This window comes from Astatotilapia calliptera, chromosome 1, assembly GCF_900246225.1.
Source record: "Astatotilapia calliptera chromosome 1, fAstCal1.2, whole genome shotgun sequence".
NCBI classification, from domain to species: domain Eukaryota; kingdom Metazoa; phylum Chordata; class Actinopteri; order Cichliformes; family Cichlidae; genus Astatotilapia; species Astatotilapia calliptera.
In genome coordinates, this window is record NC_039302.1 from 12720566 (window position 1) to 12745047 (window position 24482).

A 24482-nucleotide genomic window follows, 5' to 3' on the forward strand; every position below is an offset into this window, starting at 1 on the left:
AGTGTAAAAGCCATGCGGACACATAGCAAAGCAATTAATAATGATGCAAAATACATACAGAGTGATTTGAGTGCTCAAAGCACACACTCACACAGTACACAATGAGTTCTGTGCAACTGCATTTTAAAATGCAGTCTAATTATCTTTAATAAGCTTGATTCAATAAAGAAGATCGTGAGGGCAATCGTTGTTTTTCTTTTACACCATCCATTCTCCTTTTCTATGCCATGGCAGTATGGGGCCAGTTAATCAATATGTGGCCTTACCTTCTTTTCCCTCCTGTCCTCCATAGGAGAGCTAGCAGTACCGGGCGTTGTTTCTCCCAATAAGAAGCATAGTCTGGTCATTAGTTCCTGGTTAGAGAGGGAGGAGCCAGGCTGTGGCTCCACGTGGAGGTCTGGAGCATACACACATTCGGGACACAGGGATTAACAAGCATGAAAAAACACAGCGGGCCAAATGAAGCCACCGACAAACCGATGCTGCAGATTGAGCACAGCTCCCTTTTAGAGCTTCCCACCCAGCAGCATCAGGCAGTGGACTGAAAGAAATGTATGCATCCACAGGTCAGCGCAGCCCCAGCTGCACTGATTACGGATGCACAGACAGTGGCTTTCCAGTCCCCGGGTTGACGCAGCAGCAGCGAGAGGTTGTGTGAGGTTGTGAGTTTGCCCGTGCTCACGCCTGCCAGGTGCTCTCGGTTAAGAGACAGGTTGTGAATTTCAATGAGCTCGGCGTCGACTCTGGAGCAGAAAGGAGTGCCTCGGCTCTGCCTCCACTGTCGTTCCTAGAGACTGGCTGACAAAGGCCATGTGCAGCATTCATTTATCACTGTTTAAGGCTCCCCTATGCTCTGACCTCCAACCCCTGCTCCTTTAAGGTCCATGCTTACTTCAGCAAGTAAACAGTTTTCGCGTCTCTGCGCTTTACCCGGACGAGCGATACATTCGTTCATTCTCGCACCTCATCTGTGTGCTGTTATCAGCTGAGTAACATGCATATTGAGTAGGCATATAAACAGGATGACAGGACATCATGGATTACAGGAACAGCTCACTCCTCCACGCAAACATCTTTTCATTTAGACATCACATTCCACTCAGTCGTTCTCTTTCTGGCTCACTCTCACGCTTTAAAGACACTACATCACTCTTACAGACAAACAAATTGTGTACAAAACACAAGTCAAACCCTGAGAGGAAAAGGGTCAGTTCTGAGAATCAAGTGTGGTCTTTTTTTTTTTGTCTGCTTTTTGTTTTGTTTTGTTTTGGAAGGTGCCCCAGTTACAACCTTCCTTAGTGTAGCCTTTGTTGGTACTTTTTTCACAGCTTGGGCATCTGCTGAATATTTGGGCAGGATGTGTATTGCAGCGAGGGGGGAGGAGGGAAAACTTTGCATTTAGTCAGCAGTGCACTGCGATCCAATCTGGAGTAACATGAGGACACACCGAATGTCCAGTTCTATTCATCAAACCACCTAGCAGTTGCCATTGGAAACGGGAAGCTGAGAGGTGCCTGGCAACCAGGATGGAAGATGCCTCGTGAAATCTGTTTAGCCCAAGGGTAGCCCTCTGGCCAGAAACACAGAGAAAGCTGGCAGAGAGGTCAGTGTTTACACCATTATTGCTAACCTTAACTGTGTAAAGCAGCATACAAAGAAGCCAGGGCAACGACTCAAGAGAAACTGGAATAAAACAAATCCACTCTCAGCCATCCCATGAAAATGACACAGGCACCACTATCCTTATATACATCTTACAGAGGAAAAAAACTCAGCAAAGCCTTTTAGATGTAATTAACCTGCCCTCATTTTCTCTTGAATCTCTTTCTCATTCATTCTCTCTCACCTATAGCCCTATTCTCATTCAGCTCCACTGATCAACACCTGCCAAAACAAAACAAAACACACACACGACGATGCTATACCCACGCCCACACGCTCCCGTTCTCACCTCTGTGGTCTGCTTTGCCACGGCATGAGGCAAAGACGAGTGGCTCTCTTGCGCTGGAAGAGCCATCCACATACTCCAGCCTCCTTACCCGTCCTTTGGCCACAGCAAAGAGGCAGAAGGGAGAGGGAGGGAGGGAGGGAGGGAGAGCAGGCAGGGTGGGAGGGGGGATGGATTGAGGGTGGAGGTAGGGAGGGATATGAAAGAAAGTGAGAGAGAGGGAGGGCGAGAGAGAGACACACAGAGAGAGAGAGAGAAATTAAGCCTCCTCAGATGAGATCTGTGGTGCAGAATTTGAATTGTGTCCCATGAGTATAAAGAAGAATGTATACAGTGTAAGCCATGAATACAAACAGTGCAACATTCACTGGACTGTGGGCGGATATCTATAATATATTAACACCACAAATGTGTGTGTGTGTGTGTGTGTGTGTGTGTGTGTGTGTGTGTGTGTGTGTGTGTGTGGTAGGGACAGCGGTGCACTCTGATGTGTGTGGGTGTGTCTCACTTTATGCAATATCTCAGTGTTTTTTGAGGTGCAGATTCTTCAGCACTGGAGCCCGTTTGAGGATGAGATGTTTGCGTACACTGACATGTTTTTTTTTAATACTCAAGGCTTCTTAGTGTTTGAATCACGCATGTGAATCAACTCAGAAACACTCGGAAGTCTAACATACCGTTCAATATTTGATTGCCAAAGAAACAAAAGCCATGACACTCTAATATAGATTTAGATATATTTTTTCACTTACTGCAATTTTCAATCTCATATTTGCTCGGGTGGGAAAACAAGGCAGTGCTACATGTAATGAAATGCAATAGCACCTTTTTTTGAATGGCTGTACTTACTGCAGCACACTGCCACCTGGTGTTCCCTCTAAGGTCGGTAAATGTAAAGTTAACTTTCTTACATGCAGCAAATTTAGATGGATTCAAATATGGAAAATATCGCAGAACATGAGGGGTTTTTTTAAAGATTATTACTACTGAAAATATTTACTCTTTGTTCCATGTATTTATAAGCTTTAAAATATTTAAAATTCACAGAAGAATATGCAAATCAAGGAACTTTCCGTATAAGATACTATAAAATTTGTGCTCTAATATTTCTTTTGATTGACCTACTATGAAGAATGCTGTACGTACAGAGTTGCTCACCTTAAACCTGACATTAACCAGTATATACAAGCAGGTTGCTTTGTGACCTACAACTGAGCTTTCAAAAACAATAAAGAAAATTTGAAAGTACCAGTTTGCATACACTGAGCATTAGCATTTTACAGGTAGTTAAGTGGTACCTTAATATAAATCACAGTGTAACTTTAATGACATTGAAAAAGTAAATCCGCAAAAAGTAACTACACCTTTTTTAAAATCTAAGGTTTTACATATCATGAGAAGAAAGTAAAGTAGATGAATACATTCTCAGAAGAACAACATCACATAAATATTACAATATGTCATTATTTATGTAACATAAACTAAGGCAAAACACAGTAGCAGTCTTGTGAAGGAGACCTTTAGTGCTTCCATAGGAAGTGCATCTGTTAGCAGGGGGTGCTGCTATCAAATGCACTTAAATAAATGCCCTTCAAGTCGATTATACTACACCGAACACCACTAGTGGAAAACATGCAGGGCAGTCTTTCCAGGAGTGGACATCCCTGACAAATCCACTCAGAGGAACTGAGTACTGCATGATCTCAGACTCTACAGCCCTCAGGTGACATGTTAAATGTTAAAGTTCATGACAGTACAATTAGAAAATGATTAAATAAGCATGACTTGTTGGGAAGGGTCTACAGGAGAAAGCACATGTCGGCATAGATTAGGTTTACAAAGTTACATATGAACAAATCACAAGACTTCTGGAACAATGTCCTTTGTACAGATAAGACCAACATGGAGATGAATCACAGCACCACGTTCGGAGAAAACCAAACACAGCATATCAGCACAAACACCTCATAGCAGCTGTGAAGCACGGTGGTGGAGCGGTGATGATTTGGGCTTGCTATGCAGCCACAGGAGCTGGACACCTTGCAGTCATTGACCATGAACTCCTCTGAACGCCAAAGTATTCAAGAGTCAAATGTGAAACCATTCTGACAGCTAAAACTGAAGCTGGTTCATGCAACAGGACAATGATCCCAAGCCCAGCAACAAATCTCCAACAGAATGGCTTAAAAAAGAAAAGAATCGAGATGATGAAATGCCCCAGTCAAAGCCCAGTCTGCAAACAAACTGAAATACTGCAGCAGGAGAGCTGTCTGCGAGTAAATGCTCACAAACCTCAATGAACTGAAACAATGCTGTAAAGAAGAGTGGGACAAAATTGCTCCAACAATGTGAGAGCCTGATAAAGTCATACCAAGTTATTGCTGGTAGAAGTGGTTTTACAAGCTACTGGGGTTTACTTAGTTTTTCACACACTGCTCCTGCACTCTGGCTCAGTTTTTGCTATATGACAATAAATACACAGTGTAACACATGTTGCTGCTGCGTGTAAATTATTTTATAATCTGCTAACGACAAGGTCATTTTTAAAAGGATATCCTGATACGTAAAACCTTCGAATTCAAAGAGGACGTAGTTTCTTTATCACATAACTGAATCACGTCACGTGATTCTGCTTCTGCACTTTTTGTCATTTTTGGTTTATTGAAGCTTTGATGAGACAGATTGACAGGAAATATGGGAATCAAGAGAAAAGGCAATGCCAGGTAACAATGCTTTTCTGCAACAATCAAACACAGATCACATGAAATGGATTTCAGTCTGTCGGCTAACGTGTGCCCCAATTCACAGTTGTTTGAATAAGTAAAAACACATTTTGTTTGTCATGCCAACAGTAGATGTGATGCATGTGATAATAAGCTGGCCTCAAATTAATGGTTGGTTTATTTTCTCTTTCATCGTGACCAAAAATGTGACTTAATATCTTACACATTGATCCAAAATAGTACAATATTTCAAAAATGACCCACCTAATTGAGGTTTCTTGCCTTAAGTTATCTCACTTAATTATTTACTCTGACAATCTGTCAACATGCTTTTGAGCCCTAGAGGCACGGTCTGTATGCACTTGGATTTTCTGTCACATGTATGGAACAGCTGAACGCACAGACGATCCCCGCTAATCAAGGCAAACCCGTGAAAGCATGCTGTTATTTTTGCAGCTAGTCCCTGACGCACACCTCCTTGTCACTCTCAGTTACATACAGCACATCCAGACCACGCTTTTGTTTGGATGATCATCTCAAGTGAACCCACCTGGGAACTTGCTGCACGACTGGGAGGGAACAATGTCGGCCTGGTGAGGGAGAAGAGGGGAGGAGGGCAAAGAAATGGACACGCCCTTGGTCAGTCTCTTCTGTTTTGCTGAGTTTTTGGTGCAGCCGCCATCGTGGTCCTGGAAGTGAGAGGCGCGCTGGCCGCTGCCTCTCTGCAAGGTGCTGTGGGCATACACCTCGTCACCTGCGTGGAACGCATAGGCGGGTGTAGAGAGAAGACAGAGGTGGGCAGGTGTTGAGGTAAAAGCAGAGTTAGTGCAGTTACAGTAGATCTAGGATATCACAAGAAGAGAATAAGCCTATTAAATATGTCTCACAGAAGGCTGCGACACAGCAAACACATCGTGTCTCCAGGCATATTTCCCAGTGAGGTAATGGAAAGTTGGCATTGCTGGATCATCTATTTAAAGAATTGGGATCACGCTCATTAAACTGGCTACAGTTATTCTCTCTTAATACTTCAATCATTTTCATATCCACTCTTATTACAGCCTTTAAAGAGACATTATAATTCCCAAAGCCATGTGATTAGAGAGACTCACTTATATACTGATTATATATCATTGCCATAGTTTGCCCTGTAGCAAAATTAAGCAATTTACTACCTTCTTCTTTGAATGAGTGTGTTTTACCACTAGCCAAATAAGTAGTCAGAACTGCATTGCCTAATCTATGAATTCATCTATTATGCTGTTGCATAATCCCTGAAAGTGTGGAATGATCATAGCCTTTTAATGGCAAGCTTTAAAGAAGGAGGCAGAAAGTGGCATCTCTCTGCAAATGATCAGAGAAGAGCCAGTGTACTGTAAACACACTTTATCATTTTAATGAGACTGACACAGTTCTCTATCAGCCTCTCTGTTCTTTCTACCCAGTGGAGCACACTATCAAATATTGATGGGCAACATGGTTGCTCTAATACCCAGCTCTACTTATGTTTATGTATCTCTGCAACACACTCTGGAATCACATCTTTACTGCAGCGAGTTGACAAGTGTACACTTTTAAAATAAAAAAAATTAAAAAACAAAAAGCTTCATTTCATCTGCGACAGAGAATCCTAAAGAACACTGAACTTATGTACAGGAGACACAACAGCCTCATGCCAAGTGCACAGATACATCTGCTGGACTCACAAATTCTTCTGGTGTTCAACGTGTGTTTAGTAGGTCAGGATGTTTGCTTAACCCACTCTAACTTCGTCTGACACACTTTAAATTCAAGCACCGGGACACTGTGTGAAGGACGGAACACTGATGAATTAGGCTAATTGAAATGACTCTACTTAAATCACCCAAGAGAAGAGAGAACCTGAATATTACCATCAAACAACACCAGAATGAGTGTGCACAACATAACATACATTTTCCATTTACAGTATTGTGACCTCCAAACAAAAGGGGCATACAGTTAAAAAAAAAACATCTGCTAAAAGTTGCAATATTATTTTGTTCAGCATGCATGCCTCGTTTTTGCTTCACTGGTACTTCCAGTGGTTTTGTTTCTACCTGAGTGCCTCTGGCTCTTTTTCTCCCCTCGTTTTCCTCCTCCATCTCTCTTGTTTCCAAAAACTGCTCTGAACATAGCTGGGCTGTTGCTTCACCGTCTACTGACTGTGGAAGGGAAAAAAAGTTAAATGTTCATTTGAATTAGGGGCACATTATTCAGACAAAATTACCCCCGCTGTTAGTTCTTAATTCAGCTGCCACATTTAAATGGTGTTTTTATTTTAATACCATGATCTATATATATAGTCTTTAACAAATAGTTTGCACGAATTATTATAGTAAGCTAGATATGAAAAAAATAAGCATCCCAAAATTCTCAGATTACCTGCTCTTAAGTCTTCTTTGATGCCTCCATGTCCTCACATATATCCACAGGAAGCTGATGGAGGAGCATTTAAACTCGCGGAGTCCAATTAAGAAGTGTTTCACCTCCAGAAAATGATGGGAGAAGGGGGTCGTCTTGCACATGCGCATTGGCCCTGTGTTCCACATTTGATGGAAATCTGTCTATGCATTTGATACATCTTATCCTATCCTTTTATGTTTTTTGTGTCTTTATCCCATTTTGATGTTTGAACTTAATGAAACTGCCATTTTTTATTTTTTATTATTCGCTGTAATCTATATCTCTCATACTATGCCAGGCCAGCTAATAATAGTTTGTGCTCAAACTCATTTAAATTAGTTTTTGATAAATATTTTAAGAGTAGCCTAACTTCGTGTAATTTTCTAAGGAAGCTGGAGTGAATATCAAAGCAGCGCACTCGGACATTACGTTAAATACATGCCGTGATCCATTTTGAACACCAGGGGACGACAGCGCAAATTACAAGTTCCTAACCGGCCTCAAGGGGGCGACAATGAGCCGCCACCGGCATCCTTTATAATCCGGATGATAACCTCAGAGCAGTCCTTTCGCTGCCTGTGCTCTCGTGTGTTGCAGCAAGTGAAAGGCGTTCTTGTGAACTTTATAATGCGTAACCTCGGCGACTCATTCACCTTACCTGACATGACCTACTGTAAGTATATTCAGGCGCCCTGTCGAGTTAAAGACAGCTAAGTTAGTGACGTCTGTTCTGTTGAGTTTTATGGTGAATCAACGGACACGTGTAAAATGAGCTCGAGCCATTTTGTGTCACGAGTTAGAAAATATTTTGTGCAAAATAATCCCGGCTTCTTAGTTTTGCCCCAGACTAACGGCTAAGTGAGCGAAATGAGCAGTAACACGGGGCTAAATATGATGCCTCGTGCCATGAGAGAGAGCTGATTTTAAGAAAGGTTAATGGATACTCGTTAACGATACCAGATTTAGCATAGCACCGGATGTGCTCCATTATTGCTAGTTAGCTCATGTTAATTCTAACATGAGCTTTGTAACTAATATTTTCCATGCGCATATCTGCTAAACCTGTTCTGACCTTGATTAAGTGTTAAAGCGTTTTTTAACGTATTTTTTCGCACTTTTAAAGCAGATCATCCCGCTGGATGAATACCTGTATGAGCCAGCTGCGGATGACTGATGTGTTTCAGCATGATGCACTAGTGATGCCAGTAGCTGTGTATTACATGACCTGAGACGACAGCTGACAAGCAGTGTGCGAACATGTATGTATTGAGTTTACATTGTAACGACTTTGCTACTGTTTAGTAAAGTGACCAAGCCTGTCCTCGGACCACATCTTTGACAGCCTGGGCTCTCTGCTGTGAGTTCCTGGGTTATAACATTTAGATGTAATATTAAATGTCCCTGCGCTTTCTGATCGCTCATTTTCCATGGCGTCTCAGATTGAAGAAGGGAGGATAAAATGTTTGTTTTAACATGCCAGCACACAAAAACCTTAATTACATATTCTTGTAAAGAGACTGTATCATGTATAAAAAATTTTTCCTCCTTCAGACGTATGAAGGATATGTATAAGGCACGGGGTAATAAAACCAGAGCTGCGAGAGGCTGACAAGCTGTGGACCAACGCTGAGAATGCTGGTGAGCGCTTAAAATGTTTTAACTGGGGTTGTACATGAATTTGCATCCACTGATAGATCTGGAGCAGACTTCTTTGGCTTCTGGGTTTGCATAGAGATGCTAAACTGAGCCTTCCTTGCGCTTTCTGACTGCTTCATTTTTATAGCAGCACAGATTGAATAGAGGAATACATTTTAAGCTTGTTAGGAATGGTCAAAGGTTGGGTTCACATGGGGATACGTGGTGTGACGTGACAGCTTTAAGTATTCACCCACTAAATACATTAATACCTGCACATGCTTTCAAGACAGATTTACAGGGTAGTGGTTTCTAGACAGACTGTGGTGGTCACTGTTGACTGAAGGCATTGATGAGATCTTACTTTAAATTGTTTATTGCAGGATCGCTGATATCTTTATGCAGTTGGATGTTTACATTTTCTAATATTTTTATTTAATATTTTACCCCTTCTTACAGATAATGAGTGGGATGCATTGTAAAAAGCAAATGGAGCTTGGCCCAGTGGGACATCTTCACTTCCTCTGTTGCCAAAGAAACCGAAGAGCAAGTTTGTAATTGTCATGTTGTGGTTTCAGTGCTGCATTTATAGCAGGTCTTCATTTGCCAGCAAGATTTGTGTTGTATAAACCTGACTTTTTTTTTATTTTTATTTTTTTATTTAAATAAAATTATTCAACCGTATTTTCATGAGTACTTTTGTGAAAGTAAAAGTTTAAGTCTGTGGGAAAGTATTCAACACTTTACAACTCCAGCCTCATGGGGCTTCATACTGTAAAGACCCTACATTAATACAGAAAACCGTGCATCAGTAAGTCACTGTAAAGTGACAATTAGGAATTTTTCTTGGATTATTGTAACTATAGTTGACTCTCTTTCAAAATACTAGACTGGTGGCTGCGCTGCCATATAGCTGAACTACAGCCATTCCCAAAGGCAGGTACCACCTGTCACTGGGGAATAAATTTCAATATGGGTAGTCAATGTCAGTAATGAGTAATATCAAACTGACCACCTATTACCAGTTTTATATAAATGTACTGAATGCCTTTTACTGTAGTCCACACTGAAGTATAGCACTTCTGCTATATTTCTGTTAGTATTTAGAATAAAAATGCAGATGTGTGTACATGTTAGTTTGATTGCTAGTGAAAATTATTTTCTTTACAAATAACTCACTGAACTAACAGTCACTCTCAATATGTTCACTCATATTTCCTTCTTGGTACATTTTATTTTTTTACACCAGCCAATTGCAAAATGAGTCGAGGCATTTAGGTATGCAGATTACCTACTGAAATTCAAACATCAGAAATGTAAAGTTGTTTTGTTTTAAGTGAAACTGCTGGTCCAGTGGGATGATTCTTCACAACCATCTCTAGGATTTACAGGTCTGACATCTTGATGTCAGGAAAATGGCCAGACTACTTAGAAGTGATAGGAAGACGACAGTAACTGAAAGACTGAAAAGACCAAAGTGGGTGGCTGCGTTGGGTCAATGCTGATTTGTCGTCACTGTGGTTTCACATTTATGCTTTTGTATCAAGTATTAAGCTGGCTGCTATGAAAATATAATTAAAAAAACAAGTTTTCTATTGAAAAAAAAAACCACTTTATTGCATAAGTCAACCAAATATAAAACAACCTAAAATAATACAAAAGGTGGGTTATAAGAAGACACCTGGAGTAAAGATCACAATAAATTGTGGATCCAATTTGTTGTGGTGTGGAAAACTGATGAGCCATGTTTCATTGAAGAAAAAAAACAAAAACGGACTTGTAAAAGAAACGTCACAAAAATCTGAGTGGAACCTATACCAATAGTAACACTGTTTCTCTTCTAAAAAAATTTTGTCCTCTCCACATTAAACCCCATATTTCTGGATATACAAAACACTTAAAAACATTATCCACTGCTTTCAACCTCAAGTCATAGATCCTTTACTTCTTAAAACACTAATGAGCACACTCAAGCTGTGAAAGGGAACCACATCAGAAAAAGCAGTGGCCTAACCTCTGATTTCTCCATAGTGCCCTTTATTTTTGTTCCTACAGAATGAGATGGGACTGCAAAACTCCACCTCATTGTCCAGTGCATCTTCAGACCTGATGTACAGAAACCAGGTCAAACCAAGCTCTGATCTAAGAGGAAATCCCTCCTCTGAGTGGAAAGCATGTATTGACCTTTGGATTCAAAAACTATTCATCAGTCTTTTCCTCGCCTTGGTAATGTCTGTACTCTGGCCTGAGCTCCCAGGTGTTCTTGTGTGTCCCCTTCACATTGTAGATGCCAATATCACGCAGGATTTCCTTCAAGTAAATCTGAGAAGAAAAACAATATGAGATAATATTCTTGAGAATTAAAGCTAAATGTAAAAGTAGCTTTTTGAGCCAATAGTACTGTTTCAAATGAGTTATAACCGAGCTCTCAAGTCTTACCACAGGCTGCTTGGTGATATCCACTAAGTCTTTGATGTTGTAGTACTGATGCTTCTCAAAAGCAGAAAACAACATGTCCAACACTTGCTGCTTGTCAGCTCGGGCTCTCTTGCCCTCCTCCTTCTTCTTCCTCTCATACTCACGCTGCAGCAAAAACAGGCAGAAGTCAGCTAAACAACAATTATCTAATTACTGCGCATGGAAGACTGATAATACTCTGGGCTATCGAAAAGACCATATATCATCTAAATTGATCAGGTGTGGGACTTGGCAAATTTGCTTGTTGAGAATTCAAAGTTAGCTCCCCATAGCAACAGCTCAACTTCTATATACATTCAATAAGGAAATACTGCACAATATCTCTTAAGTGCTTCATTAGATCTCAAGGGATTAATTAATTGATGCTAAATTTATTACTTTGAAAAGCAACTTAAGCTGTCTAGAACCACGAGGAGATACCAAAAGTACACAAACAGATAAACTGGTCATCAGTTCTGCTTAATGCGTTCTGAAGGGATTTAGACAGTAAGTCACAAAGTGAAAAATAACACATCTTTTATATTCTATGTTGAAACAATGCTTATTGACTTGTATTGTAGCAGAGAGTGTGTCTGCAGCTGTTTGTTTGCCTCTGTCTGCCTTTAAGTTTAGTCAGAGAAGACTAAAGATTTAACAGCAAAGTGAGATAATATATAATTTGCACTCATTTTCTAAAAAATGTAGTAGATTTTCCTTCATTTTCCATTTATATCCATGGAAAGTCAACACATGTGAAAAGATTAACAATTAGGGGCCAGTTTACAGAATTTTAATATGAGAATAGGTTTTCCTTTTTTTTCATATTAACTGCTTTTATCTGTATGTTTTTTGTGATACTCCAATCTCCCGTATTTTGTTTATAATTAGAAATCAAAAATATGGGGCACTGATGAAATATGCATATTTAATGGGGGATGAAATAATCGTGCTGGGAAGTACTATGTGAAGTGGGACATGTGGTCACCTTGTGTGTGAATCCTGTAGAGCATGTGGTCAAAAACAACTAAGAACATACTAAAGGCAGTAAAATGTAACAAGAAAATTCTTGGCCAGATGTCAGTTAATTGTGTCTCTTGCGTGAACTAAACCTAACGTGAAAAGTGTAGAAAGTGAGTGTAATAATAAACAGATTTCTCTGTTGGGTTTCTTACATTGTAATCGTGATTGGCCACAGGTTTATAGTTGTTGGTCACAGCTTTTTCCAGCTGTTGAGACAGCCTGGCCGGTTTGGAGGACTCTTCAATTTGTAACCTGTTAGAGAGACAGGGAGAAGTACTTTACCTGGTAAGTATAAAATATAGATGAAACAAATATAAATAAATTTCTAGTAAAACATCCACATGTATGCAGTATTAAGACATTCTGATACAAGACAATCCATGCTATTTCATGTAACTTTAAGTGTTAAATGCTCACCTCTTCAGCCTCATATAGCTTTCACTGACAGCAGGCCTGCATTCTGCTCTCTGCACTACCACTCCCTCCAAGGTTATTTTATCTGAAAGAGAGTGTAGCTAATTAAAAAACTTGATACAGACTTTTAGTCCATGTGCATCACTGCACTTACGGCATATTTTTAAGAGAGAAGGGATAGAAACAAATGCTGTAAATTAATAAGTGGAAACAGTTTAGAAACAAGAAAGAAAAAAATCCTTTGCTAGGTGCTGTATGAGAAACTACATCAGAGTAGAATCCAGCATAATGCCATTGTTTGCGGACATAAACACCCCCCCCCAAAGAAAACAAACCAAACCAAACCAAAGTGACTTGTGGATACGGAGAGTATAATCCTGGCTTAAGTGTTAACAGAACTCCTTCCTGGTTTTCTAGGAACCCATTAGTTATTTGATACCTCAGCCCTTCGAGGCAGCGGCTTTCAGTGTAGCCAGCACGTACCGTTTTCTATTGCAAATGCATAAGAAGCTAATAATCTTGTGTGCTCCATAGACTATTTACGTGCACAAGACCGAAGGCCGCTCAACCACTCTTACTCAAAATTCCCCAAACTACAGACTAAAAACAAAAAGCTTCCAGTACCAAAAACCTCTGCCACTTCTAATTAGTAAATATTAGAGTTTATACATGCACACATGTTTTGGCCACACTTAATTCTTGTTAAATCACCACATTTCTTGTGCTTGTAGTTCTGTAAAAACACTGTTTTTACATTGTTCACCAAGGCTCAGAATAGTTCTTCACTTACTGCTTTAGTCGGAAAAATGCACACATCTGTACTGTAAATAATCACGTTTGTTTTGCACCATCGCAATCAGAATTATCTTTTAAAACCCTTCCTATAGTTAATAAAGCTCTCAAGTGTCTATAACCCGATTAGGCCTGTCAGGTCACCACGTGCAGATCTTTAAACTATTCTCAGAATTACATCTAAATGTGCTGAAGTCCTATTACTGAGGTCTTATTCTTCAGACAAGCTGTCTGTTCACCAACAGTCAGGTACCACTATGGGCACATTTATAGTTTTTATTTTCAATTTTCTTTTTACATTTTTATTTCATTTTGACTTTTTGTTTTAAGTACAGTTTAGTTTCCTGAATGGATTTTCTTTTTTCACTTAACTTTTTGTTTGAAATCTCTTTGTTTTAGTTTAGTTTTTATTAGTTTATTAGACAAGACTCACAAAATAATTTGTTAGTTTGTTTTTTTTTCCTCCAAAACTTTATTTATTATTTCAGTTAACTAAAACAATTTTTCTATATCTAGATTTAGTTTTTAACTTCACTTAACTGTAATAACAATTGTTTACATTAAAAAAAACCAAAACCCTTTTGATTCTCAAGCTCATGAATTTGAATTATGCGTCTGCAGGAAATCTAGATTGTAACTTATGAAGCAACCGGAAATTCCTTTTATCCCTACGCCACATGTCAGGTAAACACAGCCTGCCACAACTGAGTTGCAGTGATGATGGTTAAGAGGAGTTTTCTGCTACGTTGTAAGTTACTACGTAGATTTCTTCCAGAAGTCAAAATCATGCTTTACACTTAATAACTGTGTGTTAACTTCTGTTTTATTTTATTTGTAACATTTTGTTATATTTATTGCCTTAAGGTACTGTAACTCTACACAGGTTTTTATCTTTTATGGTGATAAATTGATATGGCGATTTTCCAGTTTCATTGTACTACATAGTACTCTTGTACTATGTATGACTGTGCAATGGCAATAAAGATATCTTATAACACTGAGTTTAAGTGATGAATGAAATGTGCTATAAAAAACTGACACTTTTTTTTTTTTTTTAATTTAACAAAGTTCTTAAAATTGGCTACATTTACAAGTAGTTTTGAAGGATGAATGATTATGCAGACACACACACACACACATCAAATAACTGCCAAAAATACAACTGGACAGACATTACAATCGTCACTACACACAGCGCCATTCTCCTTAGCATGTAAATGGCTTTTTACTGTGATACCAAAAACTTCCCTTGACGAGAAAAATAAACCCTCGCGTCTGACTCCTAAATCACTTCACTGACTTCATGAGCTGCTTTGTGCAACTTTGTCACTTGCTAGGTAAACGGAGGACTCACCTGGGCCTGTCCCTGCCCCCGAACCTGAGCTGCTGCCATCAGATCTCTCTTCTGACTGGCCTACAGGAAGGGAGGGAGGGATGGTGAACATGAAAAATACGAGGGATGGAAGGGATCCAACAGTAAGAACCACACCCAGGGTTTAGTCGCACACCAAAAATGTTTTTTAATTACACAACGCTTCTCATCACGATCTCTGGCAAATACAAATGCGTGCGCGTGAGCAAAGCAAGCATGGCCGCACAACAAGGGAGGACGGATGCCCTGTCCCACCACTGATACACATGCATAGCAGGGCTGCACAAATGAATCTCATTTGAAACTAAATATAAGAAAATATTACCAAACTGCTTTTCTAATTTAAACTATACACTTTTTTCCAATTAGACACAGTCACTTCTCATCTTTTCTGTTGCTCTACTAAAATGTTTAGATTTTACTACCTCATGACTTCCTCTCACTGCTTTTGCAGCTGTCTTCTTGATCACGTCTAAGTTCTTCAAACTTAATGCCTCGCTCAAGGAACCATTTAAATTGTGCAGCCCTAAAATGCACACACATATAATATGCTGTCCCAAAGTAACCACTGCAGCTCAAGATCACCGGCATCCATAGCAAAGTAATTAATTATGCAAAAATTGAAAACCTAATTATACTGAAAGAACAAAAGAGACTGATGAAATTCAAACTGAGCCAAACAATCCCATGCACAAAATCAACTCCAAATTCAGCAATGATTTGTGTTGATAAGCGTCCCTGCTATGTTAAATGATTCCCAAATTGGCTGTGCTGATTGGCAGTGAACTGAAAATGTCAACCCCCAACAAATGACAGACGATCAAACGCTGAAACTGAAACACGTAGAGACAAACACAAATTAAACTGGATAAAGACAAAAGACTCTTCTGTTTTCCACTGAGTGTCCACTAATCCACGATGTAGAGTACACTTCTTGTGAGTACCCACTGTTAGGACTGTGGACAATGTGACACTCTAGGAAAAGTCTACAAAAAGTTCAGATCACACAAAGACAAAAAAGGGCAAGCAACAGGAAAACTTCATGAAGGCAGCAAACTGTACAACGAGTAGCAAAATGGACGTCTCCATCTCCCAATCACAACTTACCTGTGATTCTAATGAGGTATTAGTTAACACAGAAAACTGATATTGCAATTAGGTCAAGCTCATCTTGCAGCAAAGAGGTTGAAAGCAGAGAAAAAGCAGTGGTAGAGGAAAACAGAAAGTCACCTGATGAAGTCTCTGTGAAGACTGCCAATGTCTGACCTCCCACTGACTGCATGGTGAACGGGTGTTCGCGTGGTGCAGACACCGTCTTATCCTCTATACCGTCAATCACAGTCAGCTCTTCATTCAAAGTGAAAGACACCTGTAAATAGTCAATCACGTTATTTTTTTCTTTTTAGCAGCAGGACAGATTTACACACTTGGGATCTAGTTGCCATTTATAAGGTAGTAAACAGGGCTCACAGAAGTGATGCCACTGAGTACAAGAAATGCAGTTTCCAGGTACATGAATTTGCATTAGGGACATTGTTTCAAAGAAGCTTGTCCAAACCTATCCCCTCCAGTATCCCTAGCTTAATAAAAGGTTCAGGCAGCACTGCCAGCAACACTGCCTTTCAGGCTGATGATATCAGAGCCAGTCAAGCTGTTGTCCAGAGGTCCATCAGAACGCCAAAACTTAGTGCATGACACCAGTTCAACAGTGGGCAAACAAGTGGAATATGGCAAGTAGAGCTGGGCGATATAAGATTTTTTCATATCACGATATGTTTTTTTCATTTCAGGCGATAACGATATATATCACGATATAAGCCAAATAACTATATTTGTAAAATTTAAATGTGCAGTTGCTCACAAGTAAAATGTGAAATAATCAGCAGCTTGTTTTTATTTAAATATTTATTTCCCATAATAAGTTCAACAGGGTAGATGTACTTAAGGAACATGAGACTTTTTCAGATAAATAAAGGCAAATATTGCAAACTACACAAAAGGCAGCCGCTAAAGCGTTTAAGTTTCAAAATAGAACAAACGAAACAGACTAAATTGTCAATTCCACTTAGAAACAAAATATTAATTCTAAAAATAAATCTTAGTTTGTTTTACAGAAGAACAGACAAAACTGACTAACTTTTGTCAATATCAAATAAACTGAGAACTAAAAGGGAATTCTCAATCTCTCCTTGTTGTATAGCTTAGCTTTTCAAACAGTTTTAACAGTTACTTTAGTCTGACAAAAGCCGAATGACGAATTAGCGCTTCCAGTCAGAGACTCAGGCTACGTCCACACGTACACGGGTATTTTTGAAAACGGAGATTTTCCGTTTTCGTTTTAAAAAAATAATCCCGTCCACACATAAAGGGAGAAATGAAGGAAAACGCTGCTATGAACATGCCAAAGCAGCAGGTGGCGCTAGATTCCTAACCGTGCAGAAATGTTGGCCAATCAGAAGTCTAGAAGCCTCGGTGGGAAAAAGTAAACAAAGCTGGGGCATAGAAGCAGAACCGAGTCGTATGTGTGGAGGGACAGTAACTGTGTGTATATGTAAGCATTTAAACACTGCAGAGAGTAGAATTAACAGTATTGTAGAAATTCATTTCACTGAAACAATAACGTGGCGCACAGTGTGACGTCAAAAAATGTGCACACCTTTGACGCTGCGTTTTCTCCGTTTTTCTAGTCCACACGTAAATGCAAAAACTGAGTTTTTAAAAATCTTCGTTTTCAGTGACCAAAAACGCCGTTTACGTGTGGACGAAAGGTGCAAACGCATAGAAAAATCTGCGTTTTCAAAAATACCCGGGTAAGTGTGGACGTAGCGCATGCACCAGTTTATTGTATTTCCAGACTTGCTTTCGGCACAATTTACAGTGCGCGCTACTCTGTTTTTTGTCAGACTTGAAATAGCCGAAATACCTTCACACTACGGAACTTCTATGGCTCTTCCGTTCGACAACCTCTCCGGCATTGGAACCATCATCTGTTTTCTCTTCGGTCACGCTCGGTTGATTTTTCTAGTCGGCGCACTCATTTCCTCCATTACCCGGGCGGTGCGGTGGCTGGCTGCTTCCCAAACAAATACACATGTGCGGCTTGGCACTTGTGCTGTATGTAACAAGTCACGTGACGTGACGCTGTGGCTGTGATTGGTTCGGCTCTGCGCTACGTAATTTGGATTGGCTGTTCTTTTTTTTCTTTCTTTTTTTTTTAAAGAGGACAAGAGCGGCGAGGTCTATCACGATAGTTTAATTTTTCTATCGAGTAAAAGTTATATCGCGATACATATCGTTATCGTTCTATCGCCCAGCTCTAATCCTCGGTCTAAAATTGAAATTGGATGCAAAAGAGACATTGTCCAATCGCTATCAGGCTGCTGAACAAATTATGAAGTTTCTATTTATTTATGATTTATTAATATTAGTATTATTATTATTCTGTTGCCAGACATATGCTCTTTTACTTTTTGTTTGCACATATAGAAAACACTGGATTGCATTGTGTTTCTTTTATCATGATCTGCTAAGCTAGAGCTCTGCAATATAAACTTTTTCACCAACTTTTACTTGAATCTGTGATATGACAATAAAACTGGATCTGATACACTCATTTCCAATCCTCCCAATGAAAATGTGAACATTTTTAACTCGTCGCTATAATCTTGTAAACTCATTTCCACCCACTAACTGTTCTTAATCTGTTTTGTTCACTGTTTTGCATGGTGTACCCTAAGTATTTAAACTTATCACTAACTATACACCTTGGATTTTCACTGTTACCCTATCATTCACACACATATTCGATTATGCTTCTATTGACTTTCTTTCCTCTTCTCTCCAGTGCACATCTTCACTTCCCCAGGCTCTATTTTGCCTGTTTTCTACTCTCATTGCAGATCACAATGTCATAATCCAAAGAGACTCCTGCCTGAGCTCATCTGTCAAGCTGTTCATCATCACATCAAAAAAAAAAAGAGGGGGGGGGGGGGGGGCTCAGAGACAACACACCTGAACACTGCCCTCATACACACGGCTGGGCCATATCATAACCTTCACGGTAATACCAGTTTAATGTTAGGCAATGATAAGAAAATGAAATATCGCGATAGAGCAGGGGTCACCAACACGGTGCCCGTGGGCACCAGGTCGCCCGCAAGGACCACATGAGTCGCCCGCGGGCCTGTTCTAAAAATAGCTCACCATAACAACTTACCAGTAAGCTGCATCTATTTATTTTATTTTTTTAATCACAATTGCATTGGTGTTAATTTGTTAGAGATAATATATTAAAAAAAATGTTTATTATTAAATATTAGATCATGATCTAATATTTAGTGCTAGCTGGTCTCCACGGAAACAGTTGCCGTGAAGACCAGCAAAGGCAAAGGTGAGGAGATGAGGAAAACGTGGCGGAAAAAAGGAAGAAAACATAATTTTCACAGTGAATGGGAGGAAGAGTTCTTTTTTACCTCTGTGAAAGATTCATGCGTGTGTCTCATTTGCGGGGCAACTGTGGCAACGGCAAAGCGGCACAACGTGGAGAGACATTTCCGAACGTGTCACACAAGCTACCATGCAGCACACTGTGAGCGGAAAAGGCCCGCGAATTAAAGGCAGGTTTGAGCGAGTGTGACGAGTCTGTCGACAGCAGCAGTACAGCACAGCTGATGGTCTTTATCCGGATGGTATTTGATGGTTTCTCCACAAAAGAAGAACTTCTGACACTACTGCCGCTAAAGACAACTACGAAGGGAGTTGACATCTATAATGCGGTGAAGGAGTTTTTCGTGAAGAAAAAGGTACCGTTGGAAAAGCTGGTATCAGTGACTACCGACGGGGCTCCTGCTATGATCGGCCGACATACGGGATTCATCGCTCACTGTAAAGGTGACACAGAGTTCCCAAACTTCATGCATTACCACTGCATCATTCACCAGCAGGCGTTATGCGCAAAGGTGATCGGCTTCGAGCACGTCATGACTCCCGTCGTGAAGATCATAAACAGCATCCGCTCCAGAGCTAAACAGCACAGAACATTCAAGGTGCTATTGGAGGAGCTGTCAGCTGAATATGGTGACCTGCTACTACATACGGAAATCCGATGGCTCAGCAGGGGACGGATTTTGCTTCGTTTTTTGTCACTTTTGGGTGAAATCAAGGAGTTCATGCAATCCAAAGGGGAAGACACATCTCTGCTGGAGGACACTGAGTGGACACTTGACCTTGCGTTTTTAACAGACATTACTGGGAAACTGAACCATTTGAACTGTGAGCTGCAAGGCAAAGGTAAGACTGTTGCTGACATGATAAGTGCTTTAAATGGATTTAAAGCCCAGATGAATATTTTCTCTGTGCATTTACAGAGAAAAAAGGTGCTGCACTTTCCCTCTGTGCAGATGGTGCTGAAAGACAATGCTTCTGCATCTGAGACTTTTGACAAAGTTGCAGAAAAGTACACTCAAGTCATAAACCGACTTGGTCAAGAGTTTGAGAACAGGTTTTGTGACCTTGATCAGCTTGAGCCATGTGTCTCATTTGTTTCCAATCCTTTCATGAATGTGGACACAACATGCATTGCTGAGCAACTAAGTTCAGTGTTCAGCTTGGATGCTGGACAGGTGGAAATCGAAACTGTAACATTGCAAAATGACGTCCACCTCAAAGCCTATCTGGGTGCACCAAACTTTTGGTGCCTTGTTGACACAGAAAAGTACAGTGGTGTGTGCACAGCAGCTATGAAGGTTGCCAGCCTGTTTGGTTCAACCTATCTTTGTGAATCAGCCTTTTCTGACATGAACTTCATCAAGAACAAACACAGAACTCTTCGATGCACATCTGCAAGACTCACTCAGAGTTACAGTGTCAAGTTATACCCCAGATTACAACACACTGGTGAACAGCATGCAATGCCAGGTTTCCCACTAACAAACAAAGAAAGCCATATTAGATGTTCTCAGTGGCAACATTACAGTGTCATGTCAAAGTTGAATTTAATTATTGAAAAACAAATGTGTTTGTTAAGTGTAACATGTGACAATTTGCTTTAAAATGCTGCCAATTTGGTGAAAAGTTCTGCAAAATTTGAAAGTTGATTTTTTGTATGTTACATACACACAAAAATAATGTATGTAACAGTGCATGATTTGTTAAAATTTGTTAGTGGTAAGTGAAAATGTTGTAGAAGTGATCACTTCAAAATGTAAATACTTGCAGAGATATATAGAAATAAAGTGTTGCATATTGATATTTATGTTTCCTACCTTTCCTACCTTCCTACTTGCATTCTTTATAATTATGGTGAAAAATAATTAACATAATTAGTGTCCGTACATAGATGAATATCATTAATTATTATTGATAACACATAATTAAGTTAAACTGAGGAAATTTGTTATTTGAGAAGTGTGTGTCAAACTGGTAGCCCTTCACATTAATCGGTACCCAAGAAGTAGCTCTCACTTTCAAAAAGGTTGGTGACCCCTGCGATAGAGGGTAAAACGCACATGCACAGTGCCTTTGTTTTCATCCGCACATGGCGACGACGGTGAATGAGAAGGGTGAAAGCGGATCGTTGAATGAAACAGAAGAACCAGAATTGGTTTGTAAAAATGGTGCAACTTCAGTGGTGTGGAACTAGTTTGGCTTTCGTCCGTCAGATACACACCAAAGCACAAATTTTGGTAGAGCATGCTAGCGGGCCGTTGTTATTGAAAAAAATGTTTTAGTACGACTTCCGTAAGTTACCAAACCGCACCGCTTAATGGACTGTCGGAGCATTACGGCTACTATAGTCAGGAGCCTGGCGGAGTGATACGTACTGTGCTTCAACATAATATTACCGTATTGTGTGTTTATAACCTCTTTTTAAGTTTTGTAGATATTATATATGGTTATGCTCAGGATATATCGGCCAATTTCCATGGAAATGCCTTTTGGTTAAACTGTCAGTAAGGAATTTGCATTTGCACTGTTAAAGTTTTTATATAGATTTAATGCACATAAAAAACAGCTGCTTGTTTAAGTGAAAATACATTGATGTGGGATTTTTTTTGCACTAATAAAGTTGTGGAGTTGTAAAGTACTTTGTCTCGTGTCAATTATATCGTCAGGTATATTGTTATTGCAAATTTTAAAATATATATCGTGATAAATATTTTTGGCTATATTGCCCTGCCCTACTCATACATGTCCTGCACCACCCTCACTTACTTCCCTGTCACATCTTGACTTCCTCATTAAGTACCACAGTTTCTCTCTTGGAAACCTATCATATGCTTTCTCCAGATTGTCAAAGACATAGGTAGCCTCCTTCTGACCTTCTCTATACTTCTCCATCGACACACTCAAAGCAAAGAACTTCTGCACAGAACCATATTGTTGCTCATGGATCATCACTTGTCTTCTTAACCTAGCTTCAAATACTTTTCCCCATATTTTTATGGTATTGCTACAGCGCTGCACATCACCCTTGTTGTTCAAAAATAATTATTATTACTACACTTCTTCTCCAGTCCTCAGGCATATTCTCTCTCTCTAAGACTGTGTTAAATAATCTGGTCAAAAAGTACACTGCCTTCTCTTCTAGACATTTCCATAGCTCAAGACCAACTACTTTTCCACTCTTCACCCTCTTCAAAGCTGTCCTTACTTACTCCTTACTAATCCTCTGTACTTTCCGATTGATTAACTGTCCTTTCTCCATCCTCTTCTGTTTCCGATTTTCTTAAATGATGAGCTCCTCAAAATACCCCTTCCATCTTCTCAACACACTCCCTTCACTTGGTAGTACATATCCATCTCTACCCTTAAACACCCTACAATTAAATACAATAATTGAAATTCAAACTATATATTTTGTTTCCCCAATTATGAATACATTGACAACAACCTGTGAGCACATCAAGATTATTTAATGTTTTGGCTCTTACTAAAACAGTCCATTGCTGTATGTCAGAGTACTGGGATGCAGAGCAATCCTTACCTCTGGTTTTCCTTGATTTCCTTTCCTTGGAAATAAAAAACAAGAAAAGAAAATACAATTGAGGGGCCTTTCTAAAAAAATATTTAAAATGTACGGCATATGACCAAAATACTGTTTCTATTAAATATGTAGTTAGCCTCAGCTAACCCCTACCATTGATCAACACAGACTCAGTTCCCATGTCACATGACACACATAAGAAACTTTGCAGGTTGGCTTCTACTACTTTTATAAATGCTCAGTTACTTCACATACTTGCAGATCCGGAGCTTTCCAACTTCTCCTCTGCCTGTCGCTTTTGCCCATTGTTGAGAAAGGTATTTGGGCACCTGGAAGAAGAAACACTATTTATAGTTAAACTATCCACATACACAAAATATAAGCAATAATCATTATTACACTCCTTTCCCACTATTAAAAAGAAACTGTTACGTTTGCAGTTTTGTCACATACTTTGGTCTAAATCGCTAAGCTAATTGTGTATATCTTAAGATTTTATCCAATGTACATCCCGTCACTGTTTGCACTGCTATTATTCTAACTAAGGGTGTTGTTTACCAAGACTGTGAAGACTAAGTGATAGCATCTAATTAAACCAGTTATTTATAGTGTGTTCTGCTCCCAAAATATTGTACTATGCCAGTTTAACCGAGCTAGTTTACAGATGATAAACTTAGCCAGCGTTAGATAACTTAGCAGCAGATGCTAAGCTACCAGACCGTAAGCTTTAGCCGTGTTTAAATTAGTAACTCACCGTACATCCCATTAACTAATGTTATTACAAAGAGTGTATACGCACCTTAACGAGCCACACGCCTGTATTTTGTTTGGCACCGGTCAAATCCACCTCTCCTTTTTCTGACATATTTTAAAATGACGACTGTTAAAACTCTAGCAGGGCAACCGCCACACGCATGCGTAAATGAAATATGGAAGTATGGCGACTCTGAAGGTCCATATTCGTTACTACTACTGCCTTCACTACGCTTAGCCACTACTAAAAAACAAGAGTTGTTAAAAAATTACAACACAATGACAGTTTTTTTTTCAGTTTAGTCAACTTAAAAGCAAATACTTTTTACATATTAATGCATTTTACAGCAATTTTCAGAAAAGCTTAGCATAAAGTCAAATCAGATGTACAAAGGGATCATTAATGCAAATTTTACAGGCTGTTATACCATTAATCTAATTAGTTAAACGTCAAATTAAAATTGAAACGTTAACCCCACACATAAAAACTTAGGCTAAATTGTTTCTCATCTCTCCTTTACCATTCCTAAGTACAAAGTCTGAGTTTTACACAAAATTTCAGCACACAAAAACTGAAAATGACATTCGATCTGACAGTATTTATATCACCTAAATTTAGCAAGACACATGGGGTTGATCTCGATGTTACCTGTACAAACATGGTCCAATGTGAAAATATAAGCTGATGTGCTGCAAGAAAAACATTCTACTTGTTTTGTGTCTTTCACCTTCTCTTTCATCCTTTTTGTTCTGTGCTCAAAGTCCTGAGCCAAGGTGTCCTGAATTGACCTTTTGCCAGCATGGGTCCACTCACACCATCCTCATCCTCTCACTCACTGCCAATGGGCTCAGTCTGGTAACCTCACCAACAATGTTTTCATACGCTCCACAGCAAAATCCAGGAGGAAGAGCAGGTCCCAGCACAGGTGACCTAAAGGAAAAAATTAAGTTACAATTTAC

The 24482-nt window shown here is 39.5% G+C and overlaps 2 protein-coding genes, 1 long non-coding RNA gene and 1 other non-coding gene across 6 annotated transcripts in view; 2 read left to right on the forward strand and 2 right to left on the reverse strand.

Annotated features, from left to right (window-relative positions):
* Nucleotides 1-7173, reverse strand: part of LOC113020750 (protein TANC1-like) — a 50288-nt gene extending 43115 nt beyond the window's left edge. Inside the window, exons 1-5 of the mRNA XM_026164967.1 lie at nt 7075-7173; nt 6750-6854; nt 5222-5425; nt 1952-2044; nt 267-397 (exon numbers count right to left, since the gene is read on the reverse strand). Coding sequence (XP_026020752.1) covers nt 267-397; nt 1952-2044; nt 5222-5425; nt 6750-6825 — 504 coding nt within the window. The 5' untranslated portion in view covers nt 6826-6854; nt 7075-7173. The remainder of the gene's footprint in view (nt 1-266; nt 398-1951; nt 2045-5221; nt 5426-6749; nt 6855-7074) is intronic.
* A 425-nt stretch (nt 7174-7598) lies between these two features.
* LOC113020771 (uncharacterized) lies at nt 7599-9863 on the forward strand. Of its 2 annotated transcripts, none has more exons than XR_003272224.1 (4): nt 7599-7768; nt 8219-8354; nt 8647-8733; nt 9190-9863. It is a non-coding gene; the product is annotated as an uncharacterized LOC113020771 (long non-coding RNA). The 2 variants fall into 2 exon arrangements; XR_003272227.1 differs by having other exon boundaries at nt 8222-8354.
* On the forward strand, nt 8774-8907 carry LOC113028118 (small nucleolar RNA SNORA31). The gene has a single exon (XR_003273196.1). It is a non-coding gene; the product is annotated as a small nucleolar RNA SNORA31 (small nucleolar RNA).
* An 81-nt stretch (nt 9864-9944) lies between the features above and the next one.
* LOC113020758 (general transcription factor IIF subunit 2-like) lies at nt 9945-23720 on the reverse strand. Of its 2 annotated transcripts, XM_026164979.1 has the most exons (9): nt 23569-23720; nt 23025-23098; nt 22770-22794; nt 16016-16154; nt 14768-14827; nt 12625-12706; nt 12360-12459; nt 11170-11313; nt 9945-11052 (listed from the first exon to the last, which is right to left on the reverse strand). In XM_026164979.1, the coding sequence occupies exons 1-9, from the start codon at nt 23632-23634 to the stop codon at nt 10930-10932; spliced, it is 813 nt and encodes a 270-aa protein (XP_026020764.1). In that variant the 5' UTR covers nt 23635-23720; the 3' UTR covers nt 9945-10929. The 2 variants fall into 2 exon arrangements, with proteins under 2 accessions (XP_026020764.1, XP_026020773.1); XM_026164988.1 differs by lacking the exon at nt 14768-14827.
* Nucleotides 23721-24482: the final 762 nt, after the last annotated feature.

Bases quoted from the DNA above. Each gene is read 5' to 3' on its own strand.
- LOC113020758 (XM_026164979.1), bottom strand. From the start codon at position 23,634: ATGTCAGAAAAAGGAGAGGTGGATTTGACCGGTGCCAAACAAAATACA. The intron at 23,099-23,568 runs GTGCGTATACAC...TTCTTCTTCCAG, and splicing joins CAGGCGTGTGGCTCGTTAAG to GTGCCCAAATACCTTTCTCA. The intron at 12,707-14,767 runs GTGAGTCCTCCG...ACTCTCTTTCAG, and splicing joins GGGGGCAGGGACAGGCCCAG to ATAAAATAACCTTGGAGGGA.